The 18,771-nt window shown below is 42.1% G+C and overlaps 2 protein-coding genes across 2 annotated transcripts; one reads left to right on the forward strand and one right to left on the reverse strand.

The window, feature by feature from the left end:
- Positions 1 to 480: 480 nt before the first annotated feature.
- trmt6 (tRNA methyltransferase 6 non-catalytic subunit) lies at positions 481 to 6,098 on the forward strand. The gene is made up of 12 exons (XM_072362333.1): positions 481 to 761; positions 927 to 1,057; positions 1,175 to 1,284; positions 2,311 to 2,402; positions 2,506 to 2,589; positions 2,683 to 2,807; positions 2,928 to 3,098; positions 3,286 to 3,446; positions 3,811 to 3,896; positions 4,543 to 4,645; positions 4,954 to 5,040; positions 5,310 to 6,098. Exons 1-12 carry the CDS (start codon positions 655 to 657, stop codon positions 5,466 to 5,468), a joined length of 1,416 nt encoding a protein of 471 aa, XP_072218434.1. The 5' UTR covers positions 481 to 654; the 3' UTR covers positions 5,469 to 6,098.
- chgb (chromogranin B) lies at positions 5,966 to 10,762 on the reverse strand. The gene is made up of 7 exons (XM_072362332.1): positions 10,621 to 10,762; positions 10,415 to 10,461; positions 10,233 to 10,323; positions 7,871 to 10,004; positions 7,607 to 7,706; positions 7,252 to 7,362; positions 5,966 to 6,342 (listed from the first exon to the last, which is right to left on the reverse strand). The coding sequence occupies exons 1-7, from the start codon at positions 10,658 to 10,660 to the stop codon at positions 6,262 to 6,264; spliced, it is 2,604 nt and encodes an 867-aa protein (XP_072218433.1). The 5' UTR covers positions 10,661 to 10,762; the 3' UTR covers positions 5,966 to 6,261.
- Positions 10,763 to 18,771: the final 8,009 nt, after the last annotated feature.

Below are 18,771 nucleotides of genomic sequence, written 5' to 3' on the forward strand. Positions count from 1 at the left end.
CAATGAAAGACTTCAAGAAGATGTTATCTGTCATTCGGTGTTATCATACGTGTAGTGATGTCTTTTTAAATCATGAGCATAGTGACACACTAAGAAAAGCTGAGAATGGTAATACTAAACTGTAAATCGCCTCGGATAGTAGACTTGACAAAGATGGGTATGGAGCCGCTCTCTTTAAATGTATTTACCAAACTGTGTGTTACATATTGTAACTTTGATGTAACAGGTACATGACTGTCACAGATTTAACATCTCTACAAAATCTACTGTCAATGTAATTATAACGACCTATTTGTCCACCGTCACATCAGAAGCGCTCCCACCCTCTGACCTCTGGTCTTTTATCGATTATTCTGAAATCTACCATTTAACTCGCACTTCACTTCTATTGGCTAGGAAGCTCATCGATGTCTTTCCAACCAATCACAGAAGCGCAAGTGCCGGCGCGTTGCTCGGCCACACTCTGCTTTCGTTTAGTCACCCTGAGAGGCTAGTGAAACGGGAGCTAACACGTGGGGATAACGCGATATTAAACTTCAGGATACTATAGTGCCTTTTTGTAAAACTACGCCTTGTGGACGACGACTCTACATATTTAGGTAAAGGCGGCATTTACCTGTTAACTGAGAAATAAGGTGGTTATCGCGGTTTATTATGGCGGACAACGGAGACGATGATCATCAGTACAGAATCAAAGAGGGTGACTACGTTGTGTTGAAGCGAGGGGACATCTACAAAGCCGTGCAAATTCTACCGAGGAAGTAAGTCAAAACTGTAAATTTACACATTTTAACGAGCTAAACGTAAGTTTCAGGTTGTGCCTCTCCATTTACTAACTTAAGGGCAGGTTAGCTTGTCCTAAACTGATGATGTATGATGCTCTAAAGCTGCGGAGCAGTGACGCTACTTGTCTGGTTCACACACAGAAAGATGATTTTTGAGAAGCAGTGGATGTTTCTGGATAGTGCTGTGGGACAACTGTACAATTCCACGTTTGAGATTTTGTCTGGAGGCAACCTTCAACCAAAGGAAGACAAGGACACCAGGAACCCCACAGGTGTGTAAAACAGCACAGTCATATTTTAGACTGCCAATGAATGTGTGATGGACTACCAATAGACTCTTACTTTTTCCATTTTCACTTAAAGTGATGTGTGTGTGTGTATATTTGCAGATACTAAAGTAACAGGGACAGACAACAGAAACATTGTTGATGACGGCAAATCACAGAAACTGACCAGGGACGACATTGAGACTCTGAAAGAGCAAGGTCTGAAGGGTCAGGTACATCAGTAACTTTGGATCCATTTGGACGTGGGGAAATGTCACATTCCCACCACTTCTTTTGGCTGTGTCATAAAGTTTGAACAGGACGGTATTGTATTGGCAAAACAAAAACCTACATTGACTCCCTGTCTAAAATAAAAGTTTCCAAAAGGACACTGTGTAAAATGAAAACTGCAAATGCGTACCTAATTTTAGAGAACTGAAGGGACGACTGCTGTCCTTTGGACAGTTTTTTTCACTTCACGCAGCAAGACGTTGTGTTCAATGACGGTGGTTTACAGAGGTGCTCCTGAACCCATGCAGTGATTGTCACCACAGAATCCTGCTCGTTTTCAATTTTCTCTCTGTGCCCTATAATTGATCATAAAGGCTAATTTCTTCTCCGGTTCTGAATGGAAATGGGTACGTCTCGCCCACATACTCCCATTGCTTTATGTTGGCATCGCTGTTAGACAGTAGATCCACTCAGACAATAACAAATGTGGTGGAGGAGGTCGTGATCGTACACCTACTCAGAAAGAGGCAGCGCAGTAAACGGCGGTGGATTGTGCCATTAAATACATGGCAGCATGTGGACGGAGTTCCGCCATTTCTGTTTCTGTTGGCACTGCTGCGTTTAGGTACGCATCCGCAAGGTCTCTGAAAACCTTCCAAAATACGCACTAGATTAATGCAGGGGATGGATAGAAGGCTCCGTCTGTATGTGTCTGCGGGTTTAACGTAGAGTATAAATGAGCCATTAGATGTTCCAGGGGGTGTATCTTACTTAACATATTTTTGGCATCTAATTCAGCGTGAGGATACAGTTGATATGTTGCCTTGATATTTTCAAACAAACTTGGGGTTTACTAATTGCGTACCACTGCACTCACAATTTATAGCTTTTTCTTTAGCTCCAGGCTTCCAATGATTAGATAAATTGAAGCTACAAATAAGTTACACCGTTTCACTTTGAACTGTTTAAAAATGTTTTTTTAAAATGTATAAAAGACGTGTATTTAGATGAGTCTTTTTGATCCACAGGAAATCATTCAGCAGCTCATAGAGAACAGCTCCACGTTCAGTAATAAGACTGGATATGCCCAGGATAAGTACATCAAGAAGAAGAAGAAGAAGTGAGTCGCTTCGAATGATGCACCCACGGTCTGTTCTCGGCTTGGATTAATGTCGAGCATCAAAACTGCTGTCATCAGCTGTTCCTGTGTTGCACTTCCCTAGGTATGAAAATACCGTGACGATCCTAAAGCCGACCTGTCGGATCCTGGCTATGATGTACCATGGCCGCGAACCAGGGAAGATCTGGTGAGTCGGCACGTTGATTAGCAGCGCGTATGAAAGTTGCATTGAAACGGTAGCATGGTGACTGCATGATGCCTTTGTTTCCCGGTGGCGCAGCTACCTGAGGTATGATGCGCTCGCCCAGATGTTGACTCTGGCAAACATCCACGCTGGCAGTAAGATTCTGGTGTTCGATACGTGTGCTGGACTTGTGCTGGGAGCCATCATGGAAAGAATGGGAGGTAAAATCTGGTCCGAGAACACGTCTACGGCATATATGTGTTTGAAAGATTTAAGCTTCGGTGTTCCGAGCGCGTCTTTTGCCTGTCCTTTATATTAATCCTTCTTTCTTCCCCCTCCAGGCTACGGCTCAGTGATCCAAATGTACCCAGGAGGTGGGCCCGTTCGTGCGGGTGTGGAGAGCTTTGGCTTCCCTGCACATTATCATGACACGTTGCACGACTTTCCCATCTGCCACGTCAACGCTTTGCTGGCCGGCAACCTGGACACTGCTGTCAAAGACCCTGTTGTCGGTACGGTCTTCTTGACAGAAAGGAAACCAACATTTTCCTACATACAGATTTTCATCTCTTCATCTGATACCCATTTTAATTTGCTGCATTTATGGGTAACCTCCTGCTGAAAGAGAATAACCCATTAGGAAATGCATTTAGTTTTTAACGCGAATTGACCGAGACTCTCTCTCTTTTCTGGTACTAGAGGAGAAGCAGTTCAACACGGCTGAAGAAGAGGAGCAAAACCGGCCCGGGGCAGAACCACAGGACGGCAGTCTGGAGGAGCAGAGCATGGAGACCAACTGTGGTGATGATGCTGGCCAGCAGCAGGAGAAAATGGACAAGGAGAAACGCAAAGAGGCCAAAGTATTACCGAAGTTTCATACATATTGTTTTTTTAAGCTATACCCTATTAGAATAGAATAGAATGCCTTTATTGCCACTATATACACGAGATTAAAAGCAACTCCTCATTCAGTGCAAACATGTAGGTAAAAAATATATAACAATATACAAGTAGTGCAAAGATCTATACAACATAAAAACTGCTAGTGCAGAGAAATATGCAGTCTATGCATATTAAAGTAACATTTTTTAATATGCAGTGCGAGGTATATTTTGTTTGCATTCAACCTAAAACAGGACAGAAAAAAGATTGTTTTTGGACAGTTTTGAACCCTAATTCCTTTTTTTTTCTTCTTTTTTTTCTCCTTTGTTTGTTTTTTCGAAGGCTCAAGAAAAAAAAGTGAAGCTGGAGGAGAAGCGGAGAAAACTGGCTGCTGCTGCCAGCCTCCTGGAAGGCAGGAATGCTGACGGGTCAGTGTCAGATTTTTGCTTCTGCCTTCACATTTTAGTTTTTCGGACGCCGCTCTGCACTTCTCAGCATCGCTCCCGTCTCTGCCGTTATCGGCTCGCAAATGCACCTCGTAGTAAACGGAGAGAAAAAAAAGAATTGGAAAAGATTAAAGTGTTGTTAATTATGTCCATAAAAGCCATAAAACATTATGTGCTCCTCGGGAAGCCCGTACAAGGTGAACAAACTGATTGCTTTGCAGTTTCCTCTCGCTTAAAGTGAAGAACCGTATAGCCTTTTTAAGATTGATGGATGCGCTGTTATGAAGGTGACATCTGTTCCTGAGGTGAAAGTATTGATCTTGTTAGCTTATAGACTTCTCCTCCACCCCGTAGCAGCTATACAATAAACACCACCACAAAACACAACCTCCCACATTGTCTTAAATCAGCCTCTTCCACTGACTGTCATCCAGCTGTGTGAAATATGTGATACGACTGTGAGCCACAGAGAAGGCAGTAAGTCTTCTGGTGGGATTTCATTTGAAGCACTGATAAGCTAAATTACGATGCCGCCGACCCGCACCTTCCCAATTACAAAGCATTCTGTCGGCAGTGTGTTTTATGTGGGACGGGTTTGCTTGATCATCTCTTTGTTTCCCACGTGCAGGCTGGTCATAGCGAGTCGGTTTCACCCGTGTCCTGTCCTGTTGGGCCTGCTCAAATTTCTCTCTCCCTCCAGGCCTTTTGTCGTTTATTCCCAGTACAAAGAGGTAAGGCAATCATGCGCACAACTGCCTTCTAATGTCTCCCATTGAATGAGGATCATTATAGTTGTGTGAGAAGGATTTGTCATTACTTACCACTGCACAAAGGCCTTTTATTGCTTAAAACTGCAGTGAGAAATGATGCAATGAACATCTATGCCGCTATCAAACGGTAGCCATAACCCGGCACTGATTACCTCTATCATTCATATGTTGCTGAAAAGCTCAATGTGTGTGTGTGTGTGGAGTCATTGACAGAGCTGTCGTTCTCGACAAGCTTCTTTTATCTCTCCCTCCCGTCTCAATTTCTGCAGCCTCTCATTGAGTGCTTCACAAAACTCAAGGAACAAGGAGGCACGGTCAACCTCAGGCTCACAGACACCTGGCTCAGACATTACCAGGTAAATGCTCGAACCTCCGTCATTATTTTGCTACCGTTAAAGCTACTCGAACTGATAATTCTGAGTAAATTTGATAATACATTGTGACAGTGATAAATCTGCAGGACCCCGCCAGTCTAAGCCCATATGTTTCTTATCTTTTAAATTTTTCCATCTTTTGTAAAAAGCTTAGGAAAAACCATACTTCCATAGTAAGATTTTTCCTTCTCGTGTGTTATTTGCCCCAGCTGAGTTAATGTCTCCTGACTGTATCTCTGTTGCGTCCCCAGGTGTTGCCGAACAGGACGCATCCTCTGCTTCTGATGAGCGGGGGCGGGGGCTACATCCTCTCAGGGACAACTGTCATGGACCGCTCCAGACCAGCAGGCTCCCCTCAAGCTGAGGAACCAGCACCAAAGAGACAGAAACTGAAAGACACTGAGGGATAAACAAATGCTGAGGGATCCAGTCGTCCAGGGGCACATTACCAGTCGTCTGTAAGGATTTTGCCTAAGACTTGATCTCTGTTGACCTGATTTGACACTTCTTGAGTTAGGACGACAGAGTGTCCGGTCTGTAGTCATCAGAGCACTTTCTCCCGTCTTTTGTGCTCTCATCAGAACAAATTAAGGAGTAATGCTCTGAGAAGTAATCTGCAAACAGGTTTAGGCCATCTGAGGTCGGTGTGTTTCTTCTGTGAAATAACCTGGCGAAATAATTTCTGTACTGAAAGTGGCAGATGGTTGTATTATGCCTTGAGGTCAGTTTTTTTTTTTTTTTTTTGAATAAATAAATGAGAACGTGCCATTTGTTATTGGATCAACTCGTTGATACAGTGTCACTGTGGGCTCCATCTGTATCTGTGCAGATTAAAGAGCAGTGCAAAATATGTGACCACCTTTTACTTCAAGAAATAAATGTGAGATTTTGGTTTGGTCCCAGAATAACTCCTTTTATTGAGTGCAGAACAAGCTCATGAGAACACATTTGAATAAATAAGTCTTGTGTATTATTTTCTCTTTTCTCAGATAATATAGAAACAAGCAATTCTCATGCTGTTTAACTAGGTAACATCAATCTATCACAAAAAAAACGGTTAACAAAGTTGATTAGATGTTACAGCAAGGCTTCAACTTCTTTTTTGGTACTTTTTTTTAACACTGAGCACACGAACTTGACAGACAAACAATAATACGGTGACTTTTTGTCACTGATACTTGATAGTCTTCTAATATCCCGGGATTATGCAGTCTGGTCATGCAATTTGGCTGCAATTTTCTGAAGCTCCATGTCCATCGCTGCCAGGTTCTCCATCTCTTTCTCCTGAAATACATGAGCATTTACACATCAATAAAAACGCCACAAGTTTTTGTTATCATGCCTGTCGAGCATGTGTTTAAAACCTGAAAGTTGACTAATATCTTTAACCCGTTGCTGCAATATGTGTGCATGCATGTGCCCACATCCAGAGGGGCCCTCTTCTTGGTTAATTGTTCTCGGGTTAAATATTCTCCTTGGAGTTGCAATTTTGTAGACCTAAAGTATCCCTGTGACAAAGCCTCAGTGCTTCGTGTGTTTCCTGCTTTAATGTTTGCAACTGGATCAGGCTGTCTGCAGGCTGTAGTTCTTTTTCTTTTTAATGGGCATATTAGGACTGATTGCTAGGAGTCTACAATCCTTAGTGTGATTACTACAGCAGTCATAAAATGCTGGTGTGGAGAAATCAAAAAGGAGCAAATGAGCTGGATGAAGAAGCGCCACGAGGAACTGACATGAGCGAGGTAGAAAACTATGGTAAATTCAAAGTATGCCATAGTTGAAGAGCAAGTCACTGCCAGTGGGTTTTTCCTTTCCGTATTTAGGACACGTGCATTTTACATAGATGCATATTCCCCTAACGTCTCCTTGTAGACTGGAGATTTCTGAAATAAGCGTAGCTGCTTTCCTCCTCCTTGTGAAGCTGTGCTGCAGAGATGCAATGTGCTTGATGGCTTTACTAGGTCAGCTGAATGCGGTGCGTCTCGTTCGTGGAAAAGGCTGCAGAGTAAATAGTTCCTCACTAAATGCTAAGGGTAGATGCTTAATTGAAACAATGCTGGAACATGAAAAGTTTGATTTTTCCAGCAAGCAGTGTACAAATGCAATTTGAAGGCAAGAATTCAGTGGTCCTCTTTGGACTGATAAGTCATCGGCAACGATTAGTGGAGAGTGAGTGAATGCAGTTGAATTTACCTCCTGTGGGGTAAGTGCTCTCTGAAGTGAGCTCCTCTTTGCCTCCTCTTGAGTAGAGTGGTTAGCCAGCTGGTTTATTTTATAGCTCAGCAGTTTGGCCAGTTCATCCATCTGAACAGATTAAACACAGAATCAGATAACATGTGCCAGTAATGGTTTGCTTATCAGAATTTGCACATAAATGGAAATCGCACTGGGTGTAGAAAAAAAACTTAGTAGCACTTAATTCTTAACATCTTATAAATCTGTTGAAAGATTTGAAACAATTTCTTCAAGTCTCCAAATCTATAAGCACACAGAGCAGTTCTCTTCAGTGTAATGCCTACTGTTGAAACTGAAATGGCATCATCCCTACCTTGTTTGATGACGCAGCATGTTCATCTGAGTCCCTTTTAAACCAGGCAGGGTGGTAGTAGCCTCTGTAAATCCAAGGGTTGCGCTTCTCAGCCAGGTACCTGAAAACGGTCCTCGATGTTTAGATGTTGCACTACTTCCATCAGCATATATTTGTATTATGCCAAAAGTTTGGGTAGTTATACAAGTTTTCCCTTTAACTTTGTCAGCTGATATTACTGAAGTCTACAGTGTGACTACAAACTTTTACATGATGAAAAAGTACCTCAGAGCTTCATCTCTGTCCTTTGCCCCCTCCGCATATTCTTCTGAATCATCCCTCTGCTCCTTGTCTTCCTCTGATGATCCTTCGTCACGCTTGTGAAGTTTCCTTTTATGGTGGTATCGGTGTGTTGGTTTCCATATCCGTTTTTCTATATCACCTTCTCTTTCATGCCTTTTGTCAAAATCCCAGGACTCCTGACTACGATCCCCTTCTGGTTCTTCTCTCACTTCCTCTGCAAGCTCTTCATCGCGTTTGTGTCTCCTCTGGTGGTGCCTGCCAGACCTCCAGTCTCTCTTTTCTCTTCCAGTATCAAAATCCCAGTATTCCTGGCTGCGCTCTTCATCTGGCTCTTCCCTGGCTTCTTCTGATAGCTCTTCATCGCGTTTGTGTCTCCTCTGGTGGTGCCTGCCAGACCTCCAGTCTCTCTTCTCTCTTCCAGTATCAAAATCCCAAGACTCCTGGCTCCGCTCTTCATCTGGCTCTTCCTTGGCTTCTTCTGACAGCTCTTCATCGCGTTTGTGTCTCCTCTGGTGGAATCGGCCCTGTTTCCAGTCCCTCTTCTCTCTTCCAGTATCAAAATCCCAGTATTCCTGGCTTCGCTCTTCATCTGGCTCTTCCCTGGCTTCTTCTGGCAGTTTTTCATCGCGTTTGTGTCTCCTCTGGTGGTACCGGCCTTGTTTCCAGTCCCTCTTCTCTCTTCCAGTAACAAAATCCCAGTATTCCTGGCTCCGCTCTTCATCTGGCTCTTCCCTGACTTCTTCTGACAGCTCTTCATTGCGTTTGTGTCTCCTCTGGTGGAATCGGCCCTGTTTCCAGTCCCTCTTCTCTCTTCCAGTATCAAAATCCCAAGACTCCTGGCTCCGCTCTTCATCTGGCTCTTCCTTGGCTTCTTCTGACAACTCTTCATCGCGTTTGTGTCTCCTCTGGTGGAATCGGCCCTGTTTCCAGTCCCTCTTCTCTCTTCCAGTATCAAAATCCCAGGACTCCTGGCTCCGCTCTTCATCTGGCTCTTCCTTGGCTTCTTCTGGCAGCTCTTCATCACGTTTGTGTCTCCTCTGGTGGTACCGGCCTTGTTTCCAGTCCCTCTTCTCTCTTCCAGTATCAAAATCCCAAGACTCCTGGCTCCGCTCTTCATATGGCTCTTCCCTAGCTTCTTCTGACAGCTCTTCATCGCGTTTGTGTCTCCTCTGGTGGAATCGGCCCTGTTTCCAGTCCCTCTTTTCTCTTCCAGTATCAAAATCCCAGTATTCCTGGCTGCGCTCTTCATCTGGCTCTTCCCTGGCTTCTTCTGATAGCTCTTCATCGCGTTTGTGTCTCCTCTGATGGTACCGGCCTTGTTTCCAGTCCCTCTTCTCTCTTCCAGTATCAAAATCCCAGTATTCCTGGCTCCGCTCTTCATCTGGCTCTTCCTTGGCTTCTTCTGACAACTCTTCATCGCGTTTGTGTCTCCTCTGGTGGAATCGGCCAGGTTTCCAGTCCCTCTTGTCCAGATCCCAAGACTCCTGGCTGCGATCTTCATACCCCTCACCCTCTGAAGCTTCATCAGTGCGTTTGTGGAGCTTTCTCTTATGATGATAGCGATGTGTGGGTTTCCATATGCGCTTGTATCTCTCCTCCTCATCCTCATGCCTTTTGTCGACATCCCAGTATTCTTGACTACGTTCTTCCTCCGGCTCTTCCCTACCTTCCTCATCACGTTTTTGCTTTCTTTGGTAGTGTCTTCCAGGCCTCCAGTTCCTCTTCTCTCTTCCCTCACCTTCTTCCTCTTCATCATTGTCTGCTCTCTTTTCCATTACTCCCCAACTCTCCTGACTGCGGTCATAATCTTCCTCTTCCTCACCTCGTTTGTGTTTCGTCTGGTGGAATCTTCCAGGCCTCCAGCTGCTCCTTTTCTCCCGCTCCTCTTCCCCTTCATTCTCGTGCCTCTTATCCCTCTCATCACCCAGATTCCAGGATTCCTGACTACGCTCATCTATGGGGTTTTCTCTCTTTTCCTCCACAGATTTCAGGAGTGCCTCAATGTCTTTTACGTCTGCTGCCTTCGCCACAGGCTCCTCGGTATGAGTCGTGACTTCCTCTTGCTGAGTTATAGTCCCGTCTTTACTCTTCTTGTCCAGTGGGACATGTTTGATCCCTGTGACAAAACAATACAAAGATCAAAAGTCTAAAGATCTTGATAGACATCAAGTGATTATGGATTTATTGCTTGGTATCAGGCTTTTAATGCATAATCTCTAAGCTCCTCTATGTCTCAGAGACCTGATAATTAAAGACTACGGCATCATCCTTAAGTCTTCATTCATGTTGAATGATATAGGTTGAAGAGAGAAAAATGATCTATGAGATCCCTTGTACTACCAACCTGCTTTTAGAATGTCTTTACATTCCTGATCCACCTGGGAGTCCGGTTTGGAGAGAGCTTTGGACAGGACCTCAACCAAGCATCTTGTTACCTACAAAATTCAAACAACTTGAACATGTATTCTTTTCAGATGTAACATTTTGATGTGATCAAAATTTCAATCTGCATCAGGAAAAACATACCACATCTTCTCTCTGTCCCTCTTTTCCCACTGGAAGCGCTATAGTTTCTGCGTGGAAAAAAAAAAAAAGAATATGTGTGTAAATAGAAGTGAGTAAAATGCGAAATTGCGGGATGGAACAATTTGCGTGTATCCCAGTGGAGGAGTCGTCTCTGTCCATGGTCCTGAACTATCTGTAAGGAAACACACATGGCTCTTTCACCTTACCTCTCAGCAGAGTCGCAACAAGAAGAAATATAAGTCTCATCTTTGCGAGATGAGGGTATATCCAGGGAAAGCTGCTCCCTTCCTTCCGTACCGGCAGGAGAGAGCTGCTCTGACCGGGCGCCTGCTGCTCTGACTGCTGGAGCAGAGGAGCTCCTCAAATAAGGAGGGGAGTGGGCTGGAAAAGCGTGGGAGGAAGGCTTTGGGATCTATTAATGTCATGACTCATTAGACCTGCAAAAAAAAAAGAAAAGAAAGAAAAGGTGACTTGACCGAAATTTGATGCTCGAGATCGATAATCTGCCGGGAGAGAATTTGTTATCTGGTCGGTGTCACGATGCATTCAGGTGAGGGCTTAAACAGGTTGAGCAGATGTTTGAGTTTATGTGGCGTGTTTGTCACTGGTAGAGCGACTGCTGCAGAAAAACAGCACGATGGTTGTTATACAATCTGATACTGAAACCCTGCAACGCGGAGACTCACGAAGAGCTTTTTATTTTGTCATGTCCGAGGAGTTGATTCAGCTCCAGTTGTTTTTGTTGCTGTTGGTGATCGTCTCCTTCTGAAAATGCACATACATAATTATATAAGGTGAACTGTATACGATAAAGTTTTCTAAAATGCAACAAAAAAACTTTATAATTGCCTCCCTGGTTGAAACCTTTGTTGAACAGACGAAGTAAAAAGGAAGACAGGAACTTCATTGTATTTAGAGAATAAAAACGAAGTCTAGAATTTGATGCAAGTAACAAAGTGTTGTCAAATGTTGGGAGGTAGATTAAAAAAGAGTTTGGAAGGTTCTATAAAAAAGCAGATTAACTGATGTCAGGTGAGGGTACCAGGGTTGGGTATAAAAGGAGCATCCACAACAGGCCGTCTTTAAAAACTAGGATGGGCTTTGGCTAAACACTTCATATTTGGAGAATAATAATTTTTTTTTCATCGCAATATTCCAACTAAACTTTTTCAACAGCTACAGTGAATAATGCTGTGAAAATCTCAGTTTCATATGCTAAGGTGACACCTTTTCCCAGAAGGTAAGTGGTTATTTTATCAGAACTTCGATAAACCTCCTTTGTACAGATAACAATTGTGTGGCTTTATGGCTGTGTTGCCTGTCCTGCCTGATCTGATCTGTCATCTATTGAGAATGCCCGATGCCTTATGAAGAGGAGAATCAGACAGCTGGCACAGCTGGAAGCTTTAGTTTTGCAAGAATGGACACAGAATCCTTTGCAAAACTGCAACAGTTACTATCCTCAGCTCATAGATTTTTTTCGAACTCTTCAAAAAAGGAAACCTGTTGAAACACAGTGGTAAACATGCCTTTCTACCAACTTTTTTATTATTCTATTTATTATTATTCTTTTTATTTTTTATTATTTATTATTCTATTATTTGCGAAATAAAGGTACAAACAAATGCATAATTGTCAGATAACAACTTCCTTTCAATAAGTATTGAGTTGTATTATATTAGATTGCAGGTAAATTATTGATCTTTGCATGTATTACAGGGGAGGTTAAGTAATTTCTTAGAATTTTTAACACATGGTTGACCCTCATCCTAGGTTTATACAGGCTAATGTGCCATACATTAGATTAAATAAAAGTCTGACTTAAGCTGGGTGAGAATTTTGTCCAAACGATGCCTCAAAAATGCATTCTGCCTTGAGTGCACTCCATTCAGTTTTGTCATGGAAACTAGAAAGCTCCAGCACCAGCTGATGGAAACTAGTTGATAAAGCCCGAGATCAGCAGTTGTAATTTTTTCTCAAGTGGTTGGGATATACAAGATGTGCAGCTTTTAGACCTTTTTTCTTTTTCAAACTTTGTTCAGAGTACCATTAGTCCTAAAAGCTGTACATGCAGTATTCCTCTGATCAGAGATAATAAAAACAAGACAAAGTTATTAAGACAAAATGCAAATTTACTTTATTCCCTGACAAGTACAATGATGTGGGGCAAAGTGCACAATATAAGTGAGGACAACGACACAATCTAAATATCAAATTTTCTTTTCAGTTCCAGCTGACGAAACCAGGCCGTGCGTGAACGGCATCATAATCCGTGACTGCTACTGTCTTTGCTGTCTTCGTAATAAACTGTGGATTAGGATGAGCTGACATGAGCAGAGACAGAGCTCACATGTAGTGGGCACGACTCTGGATGGCTCAGAACATTCAAAGTGACAACCACTGGCATCTCGTCTTGGCACTTCACTTGTTTGCTTTTCTTTTTTCCCTCTGCAGCAGATTGTTTTCCCTTGGTGAACATATCATTTCAGTCACAGAAAAATACCCAAAACCAAACATAGACTGAGAAGGTGGGAAACCCTGAATTAACTTCTTGTTTTGGAATGGGTGTCCTGAAAAATGTGTGATGATAGGCGTGCTTATATGAGATGTTTACACAACAACCACTGACCTTTATGTTTGACCAGGTACACACAAATTCAATCATGTCTTGGCAACCATGGTCCCAGAAACTGCAGAGGCTGCAAGCGAAATGAGAATACCATGTTGCATAAATCTGTCTTTGCCTCTCGTGCCTGCATCACTGTGCACTGATATGGTTTACTGCATGCGGGCTCCACTAGGCTGAAATAATAACTGGTCAGAGCATAAAACTGTAATGTCAGATGGTGTATTGTGCACCCAAGCAATTCACACTGATCCGAAGCCATCAATTGGCCCAGTCATTTGTGGGAATTATAGGAAAACTACTTTCAATTTCACAAGCTTTGTGTTCAGTGAACAGCAGCGGGGCAACGGAGCTCTGCACTTCACTACATTCTCTCTGGGGAGGAAGTCGAGTCTGCTATTCACCGCCACAGCAACAAGGTATCAAAAGCACTGAACCACTAAATTACACTGCTCCCTTGCTTTGAACAATGTAAGTTTGTCTGTGAATGTGTTCATTCACGTGTGATGCAGCGTGTGTGGTGTTTTGTGCCTTTACTGCTCTCCCTCAGTCTCTGATTAGAATTTTAGTGAGCCATGATGATGTACTGTAGGAGCTCACAGGCAGCAAAGAGTGGATCAGAGGCAGCTGAGTGTGTTCGGATAGTCTCGACTCAGATCGGCTCCATGTACGCAGCAACACCAACCCATTCATAACAACCATTTGCATACATGAACAAGAAGAGAGTCCCTCACACTGAGCACAATGCAAGGTTTGCATGAAAGCCTCAGCTGGGCTTTGATCTTTGGTGGGGACAAGCTTTGCGTTTGGCTCCCAACTACAGACACTTTGATGGCAATCCGAGAACAACAGAGCCTGTGCACAGTGTTCTGTGGTCAGATGCATTTACTTCTTCCTAAAATCTGGTTGATATGTCATTACTGTCTTGCATTTGTTACTTTGAGGAGCCATGTCTTTGTCCTCTTTTCAATCAGTCTGATTTAAGAGCTAAAACGCATCTGTCTGAAAGGACAAAAAGGGAAAGTAAATAAATAGATTGATATAATAGGAACAATCTGAGTTTTCATGTTTCAAAAAAAGTTGGTACATGTTTACTACCATGTACTCGGGGGACCAATTGCTACTAAAATAAAATCCATCCATTTTCTATACCCACTTAATCTAATTTAGGGTCGCGGGGGAGGGGACTGAAGCCCATCCCAGCTGTCACTGGGCGAGAGGCAGGGTACACCCCGAACATTTCGCCAGTCCATTACAACCATGCATGCTCACACTCACCTCTAGGGAGATCTTAGAGTCACTAATTAACCTAACATGCCGTTTTGGACGGTGGGAGGAAGCTGAAATAACTGAAGAGAACCCCCTCATACACAGGGAAAACATGCAGTCTCCTCACAGAAAGGCCCCAGCAGGGAATTGAACCCGGAACCCTCTTAATGCAGGATTAAAGCTGCTAAACAGTTACATTTTCTGTTCCATGATGCACCAAAAACAGGCAAATATAGCCAAATATCCTACGTCCTATCTTTATTTTCTACATTGTATCTGGAAGTGAAATAGAAGTAAAGGGAATAACTAAACACAAGAACAAACCCAAGTAGTATCACTTGTCTATCTAATGGTCAGTTTCCACAACAAACTTTGCATTAATACTTTCTCTAATGTTAAATGAGCAGAACACTTGCAGCATACATGGAATTGATCAAATCTTAGTGGTCAAGTTGAACAAATCATATACCCAGAATGTGACACATTTAGATTTGCATGATGTTGGGCTGTCAGATAATGAATTGTAGCCAAAGATTTACATATACCATGAGAGACGTATCTCTACAAAATTTGAATAAAAGGGTTTATTTGTGTTTCTTTCACAGCTATTGTTAATGCCAGTGTACTGCAACACATACAATCTGAATAGTAAGAATTACACGTTGAATGAATAAACTTTAAACAATACATAGAAACGAGCAACAGCTGGCATAATAAAATTTGCTGTTTAAATCTTCGATAAAGGTTGTTTGTCAAACCGAAAGGCCTCACTGAATGTCACCAGGAGTCCCCCTAAAGGCCTGGTCTGAGGTCTGTATAACTTTTAAAACCGTTACATGTATTGACAACCTTTAAACCTTTGAACCTGATGGAGAATTTAGACAAAATAATCTAATTTCTCTCTCACAGCTGTCTGAGTCCTGAGTTCAAACCACTTAATGTTATCACTGCTGTGAGGAATGCTTAACATCAGTGTCAATTTAACCAAAGAGCTGAAAGTCACAGAGGTAAAGATGCTCCAGGGCACCGTTAATCATCTTTGATATCGCTCCACTATGAGACATTTTTAAGAACCTTTTCGCCACATCAGCTTTGAGAGGTGACAAAGCTCGGACTCCTTCTTTATGAACAACCAGTGAATGTAATTTCTGTATTATTCCAAAGCTGCTAATACATTTGTCGCAGTATATGATCATCACCACTGACAATATAACTTTATTTACAGCCTCACAGGTGACCATAAAAGATTAGGTTTCTGAGCATGTAACCCATACTTGCAATCTTGATAACACAGAATATTCCCCAGTGAGGAAACAGAGAGCCAAACCAACCAAGACCACTGAAATGATTATCTGTTAATGAGCTGCTTTCCCTCTGCGGAGGAGAAACATCAATGACATGCAAAAGCTGTACTAAAAGGTGTTTTAAGGGGGAGCTTGTACAATTGTGATTTTTTGTGCAAAGCTATCCTTTAAATCAACCATTTCAAATGTAGTTTCTGTTTCCTGTTCCTGTGTGAAACCAACAAATCTAAACACTGTGGCAACCTTCTCCGTAATGGGCTTTTTGATGCAACATATTGAAGCGATTCTATTCTGGCAAAACAAAACGGCCAAAACAAAAGGTGATGATGAGAGAAAGCAGAGCACGTCTGTCGTCATTTAAATGTCTGTGACCCAAACGTCTTCTGTCGGAGGACACAGTGCATCTTCATCTTTGGGATTTGTGATCGAGCCTGTACAACAAGGCAACAGCGAGAGCACACATATTGTGCCCTGCGGCTTAGTAGAAAAGAACAAGAATTTAAGTACTTCTTCACAACTTCAACTTCACATTTTTAGTTAATGGTGCGATGGGCCCTGTGGACAATTTGTGTCCGCCAATTCATCACAATCACACATTCAAGTTGTGTAATAGGGATAGTTTGTATCAACATGTAAAAACACCCAAGAGAGGAAAGCACATGCTACAGGATCCTATTAAACTTTTATTCCCCATACAGGCTCAATAGAAAAGACTTGTAAACATTTCACTTGTATAACAGCCTGTCTTTTGTTAGCTGTTGAAAAATAGATAAAATAAAAAGGGAACAAAGAGTGGGTGAGGGTTATTTTTTTTTTTAGTACTGTCATGATAAAGCAGAACATTACAAATACTATACGACACAACACCAGTTTTGGCTTTCAAAGCTCCAGGAGCAGTATATATGCCGAACGAAAAGACTTCAATTTCACCGGTATGATGTGAGAAATCCATCGAAGGTTTTGATGAGGTTTAGATTCAAAAACAGCTTGGTTACTTTTAAAGAAAGCTCCACTTTTGAGTTCAGAGAAAGGAAAGGAACATTAGTCAAATCCCATTTTTTTCTTCAACCATTGTTTATTTAAGATGATCCTGCATGGTGTGCCTTTAACCATTATTAGATTGCAGGTTTTTTTTAACCTCAATGGAGCAAAGACTTGAGATACCTTTTAAAACCTTTCAAAACTTTTCAGATAAAAATGTATTGGCATGACAACAGTGACGCGGTGCGATCACCTGCAGCTGGATTTACAGGTTTGTCCTTTCAACTTGGTGGTTCGAAATCACCACGTGTATTTTTTAACTATAGCTCTCTAATACTAGCTACCCTAGTACTGTTTCCCGCACAGTGTTTTATATTTGCAGTTAGAGAGGATCTATTTTAGATTTGAAAGACACCGAAAGCTTCCTGAATCGTGCAGCCATAGTTTAACTAACCCTCAAAAGAAGCGTAATAAAACAGAAACAGTTTTTTTTATTAAGACAACAGATATCAATCAGCCCACAAAGTGAAACTCCGCATAGCAGCGCACTTGGAGCCGGAGACCTGAGACAGACGATTGTAAAGCGTTTGAGTTTCTGAATGAAAAGATCAGTTGTGTTAACGGCAGAGACGAAATCAATAAAAAGCTTGCTTCAAGATGTCTTAAAAGCAATTCATTTTGCCAGTAGTAGCAACATCAATACTGTGTCCCTGTCCATAGGCAAAGTGTGATGACACTGTGTCATGCATGACTATGTGGCTTTCATTAACACATGTCAGTAAACTGCCAACCACATTAAAAATGAGCTGACCCTGCAGTAAGAGAAGTGCTGCTCCATATCCCTCTGAAGAGATCCTCACGCCTGGATCCCCATCGGCCCCACAAGGGCAGTGAAGGAGCTGCATGGTCTGTGGGTATGATATAGAATATACATCTATACTATAGATGTGGAAATAAGGTATTTCTGGATGTGGCTTTGAGGGGGATTTCACCATACTATGTTTGCTGCAACTCACTGTCAAGATTCTCGCTTCTGGTTGTAATTTTGATTCCCTTTTTATAACAATAAAACCACTCTTTTCTAAACTCTGTGTTCAGTCTTCATAATATTCTGGATGAGACAATATCACACAGGAAATTAGTTATGTTCTTCTATGAGGGTGCGATAATTGTAGAAAGTATCACTCGCAGAAAACTTCACCACAAGTAGTTTAGCGTAATGACTTTTAAAACAAATGTTTTTACAGTTACCATTATTCATAGTTTAATATTCAAACAGACTGGTCTGCTCTGGCTCATTCATAATTTATTCATGTTTACCCTTCCTAAGTTGTGTTAATGATCCTTTTTCTCCTCAAAGGACCAAATGGAATCTTTAATCATCTTGTTGAAATTAAATTATTTACTAAAACCGTCTGCATTAATTACATAACGCTCATGGGTGATAGGAAAAGAAAAACACAACTCACACACACACACAATAACATGCACACAACTACTCATTTTTCGGCTGAAAGAGTCCTCATATTAAAGTTGGCTTTCAGATTCATATGCTGTGGCTCACTTCGGGTTCCCTCAATGAGAATCAATTGTAAAGCTGATATCTTTCTTTCATTTACAAATGACACAAAGAACAGAAGCTGCTTGAAGATATTGCATATCATGATAAGCCTTGACCTGTAAGACTGATATAATAGGGATAAATCAAGCCGAAGCTGAACTATGAATGGGCACTTTCAGGTCCCATTATTGCATTGAGAAAGCATCGGTGAGTCTTCAGTTTGGAATATTCATTGATAGGTTATGATAAAACCTCCCCATCATCCTGTCTGACGAGTGCATAGAAAGCAGAGTAGCTTTGTAATTACGCTCGCATGCATCAGTTGGAGCTTCACTGTCATTTCATTTAGCCCGCAGAGCTTCTTCTAAGTGCCATGCAGTATTTGCTGAGTATCCAAAAGCTATAGGCAGGCAGAGCTGACACTCAAATCAGACAAAGAGGGCCCCAGAGCACAAGGACCTCAAGGGTCCAGACTAGTCATTTACTTGATTTTTTTTCCTGCTCAGTTTCATTAGTTGGGACGTTGCTTGAGAATACATTAAACCAGTGCACACTATCAAGTGAAATGATAAGGACTTTAAAGCAGGTCATATCTCCATGACTTAGAGTTCATAGC

This window comes from Leuresthes tenuis, unplaced genomic scaffold (genome assembly GCF_036924035.1).
Source record: "Leuresthes tenuis unplaced genomic scaffold, fLeuTen1.0.hap1 SCAF_13, whole genome shotgun sequence".
Classification (NCBI taxonomy): domain Eukaryota; kingdom Metazoa; phylum Chordata; class Actinopteri; order Atheriniformes; family Atherinopsidae; genus Leuresthes; species Leuresthes tenuis.

Coding starts and splice junctions, on each gene's coding strand:
- chgb (XM_072362332.1), bottom strand. CDS start 10,660: ATGAGACTTATATTTCTTCTTGTTGCGACTCTGCTGAGAG. Junction 7,707..7,870: donor GACAGAGATGAAGCTCTGAG/GTACTTTTTCAT, acceptor GACCGTTTTCAG/GTACCTGGCTGAGAAGCGCA. Junction 7,363..7,606: donor ATGCTGCGTCATCAAACAAG/GTAGGGATGATG, acceptor TAATCTGTTCAG/ATGGATGAACTGGCCAAACT.
- trmt6 (XM_072362333.1), top strand. CDS start 655: ATGGCGGACAACGGAGACGATGATCATCAGTACAGAATCAAAGAGGGT. Junction 3,447..3,810: donor AGAAACGCAAAGAGGCCAAA/GTATTACCGAAG, acceptor GTTTTTTCGAAG/GCTCAAGAAAAAAAAGTGAA. Junction 5,041..5,309: donor CCTGGCTCAGACATTACCAG/GTAAATGCTCGA, acceptor TTGCGTCCCCAG/GTGTTGCCGAACAGGACGCA.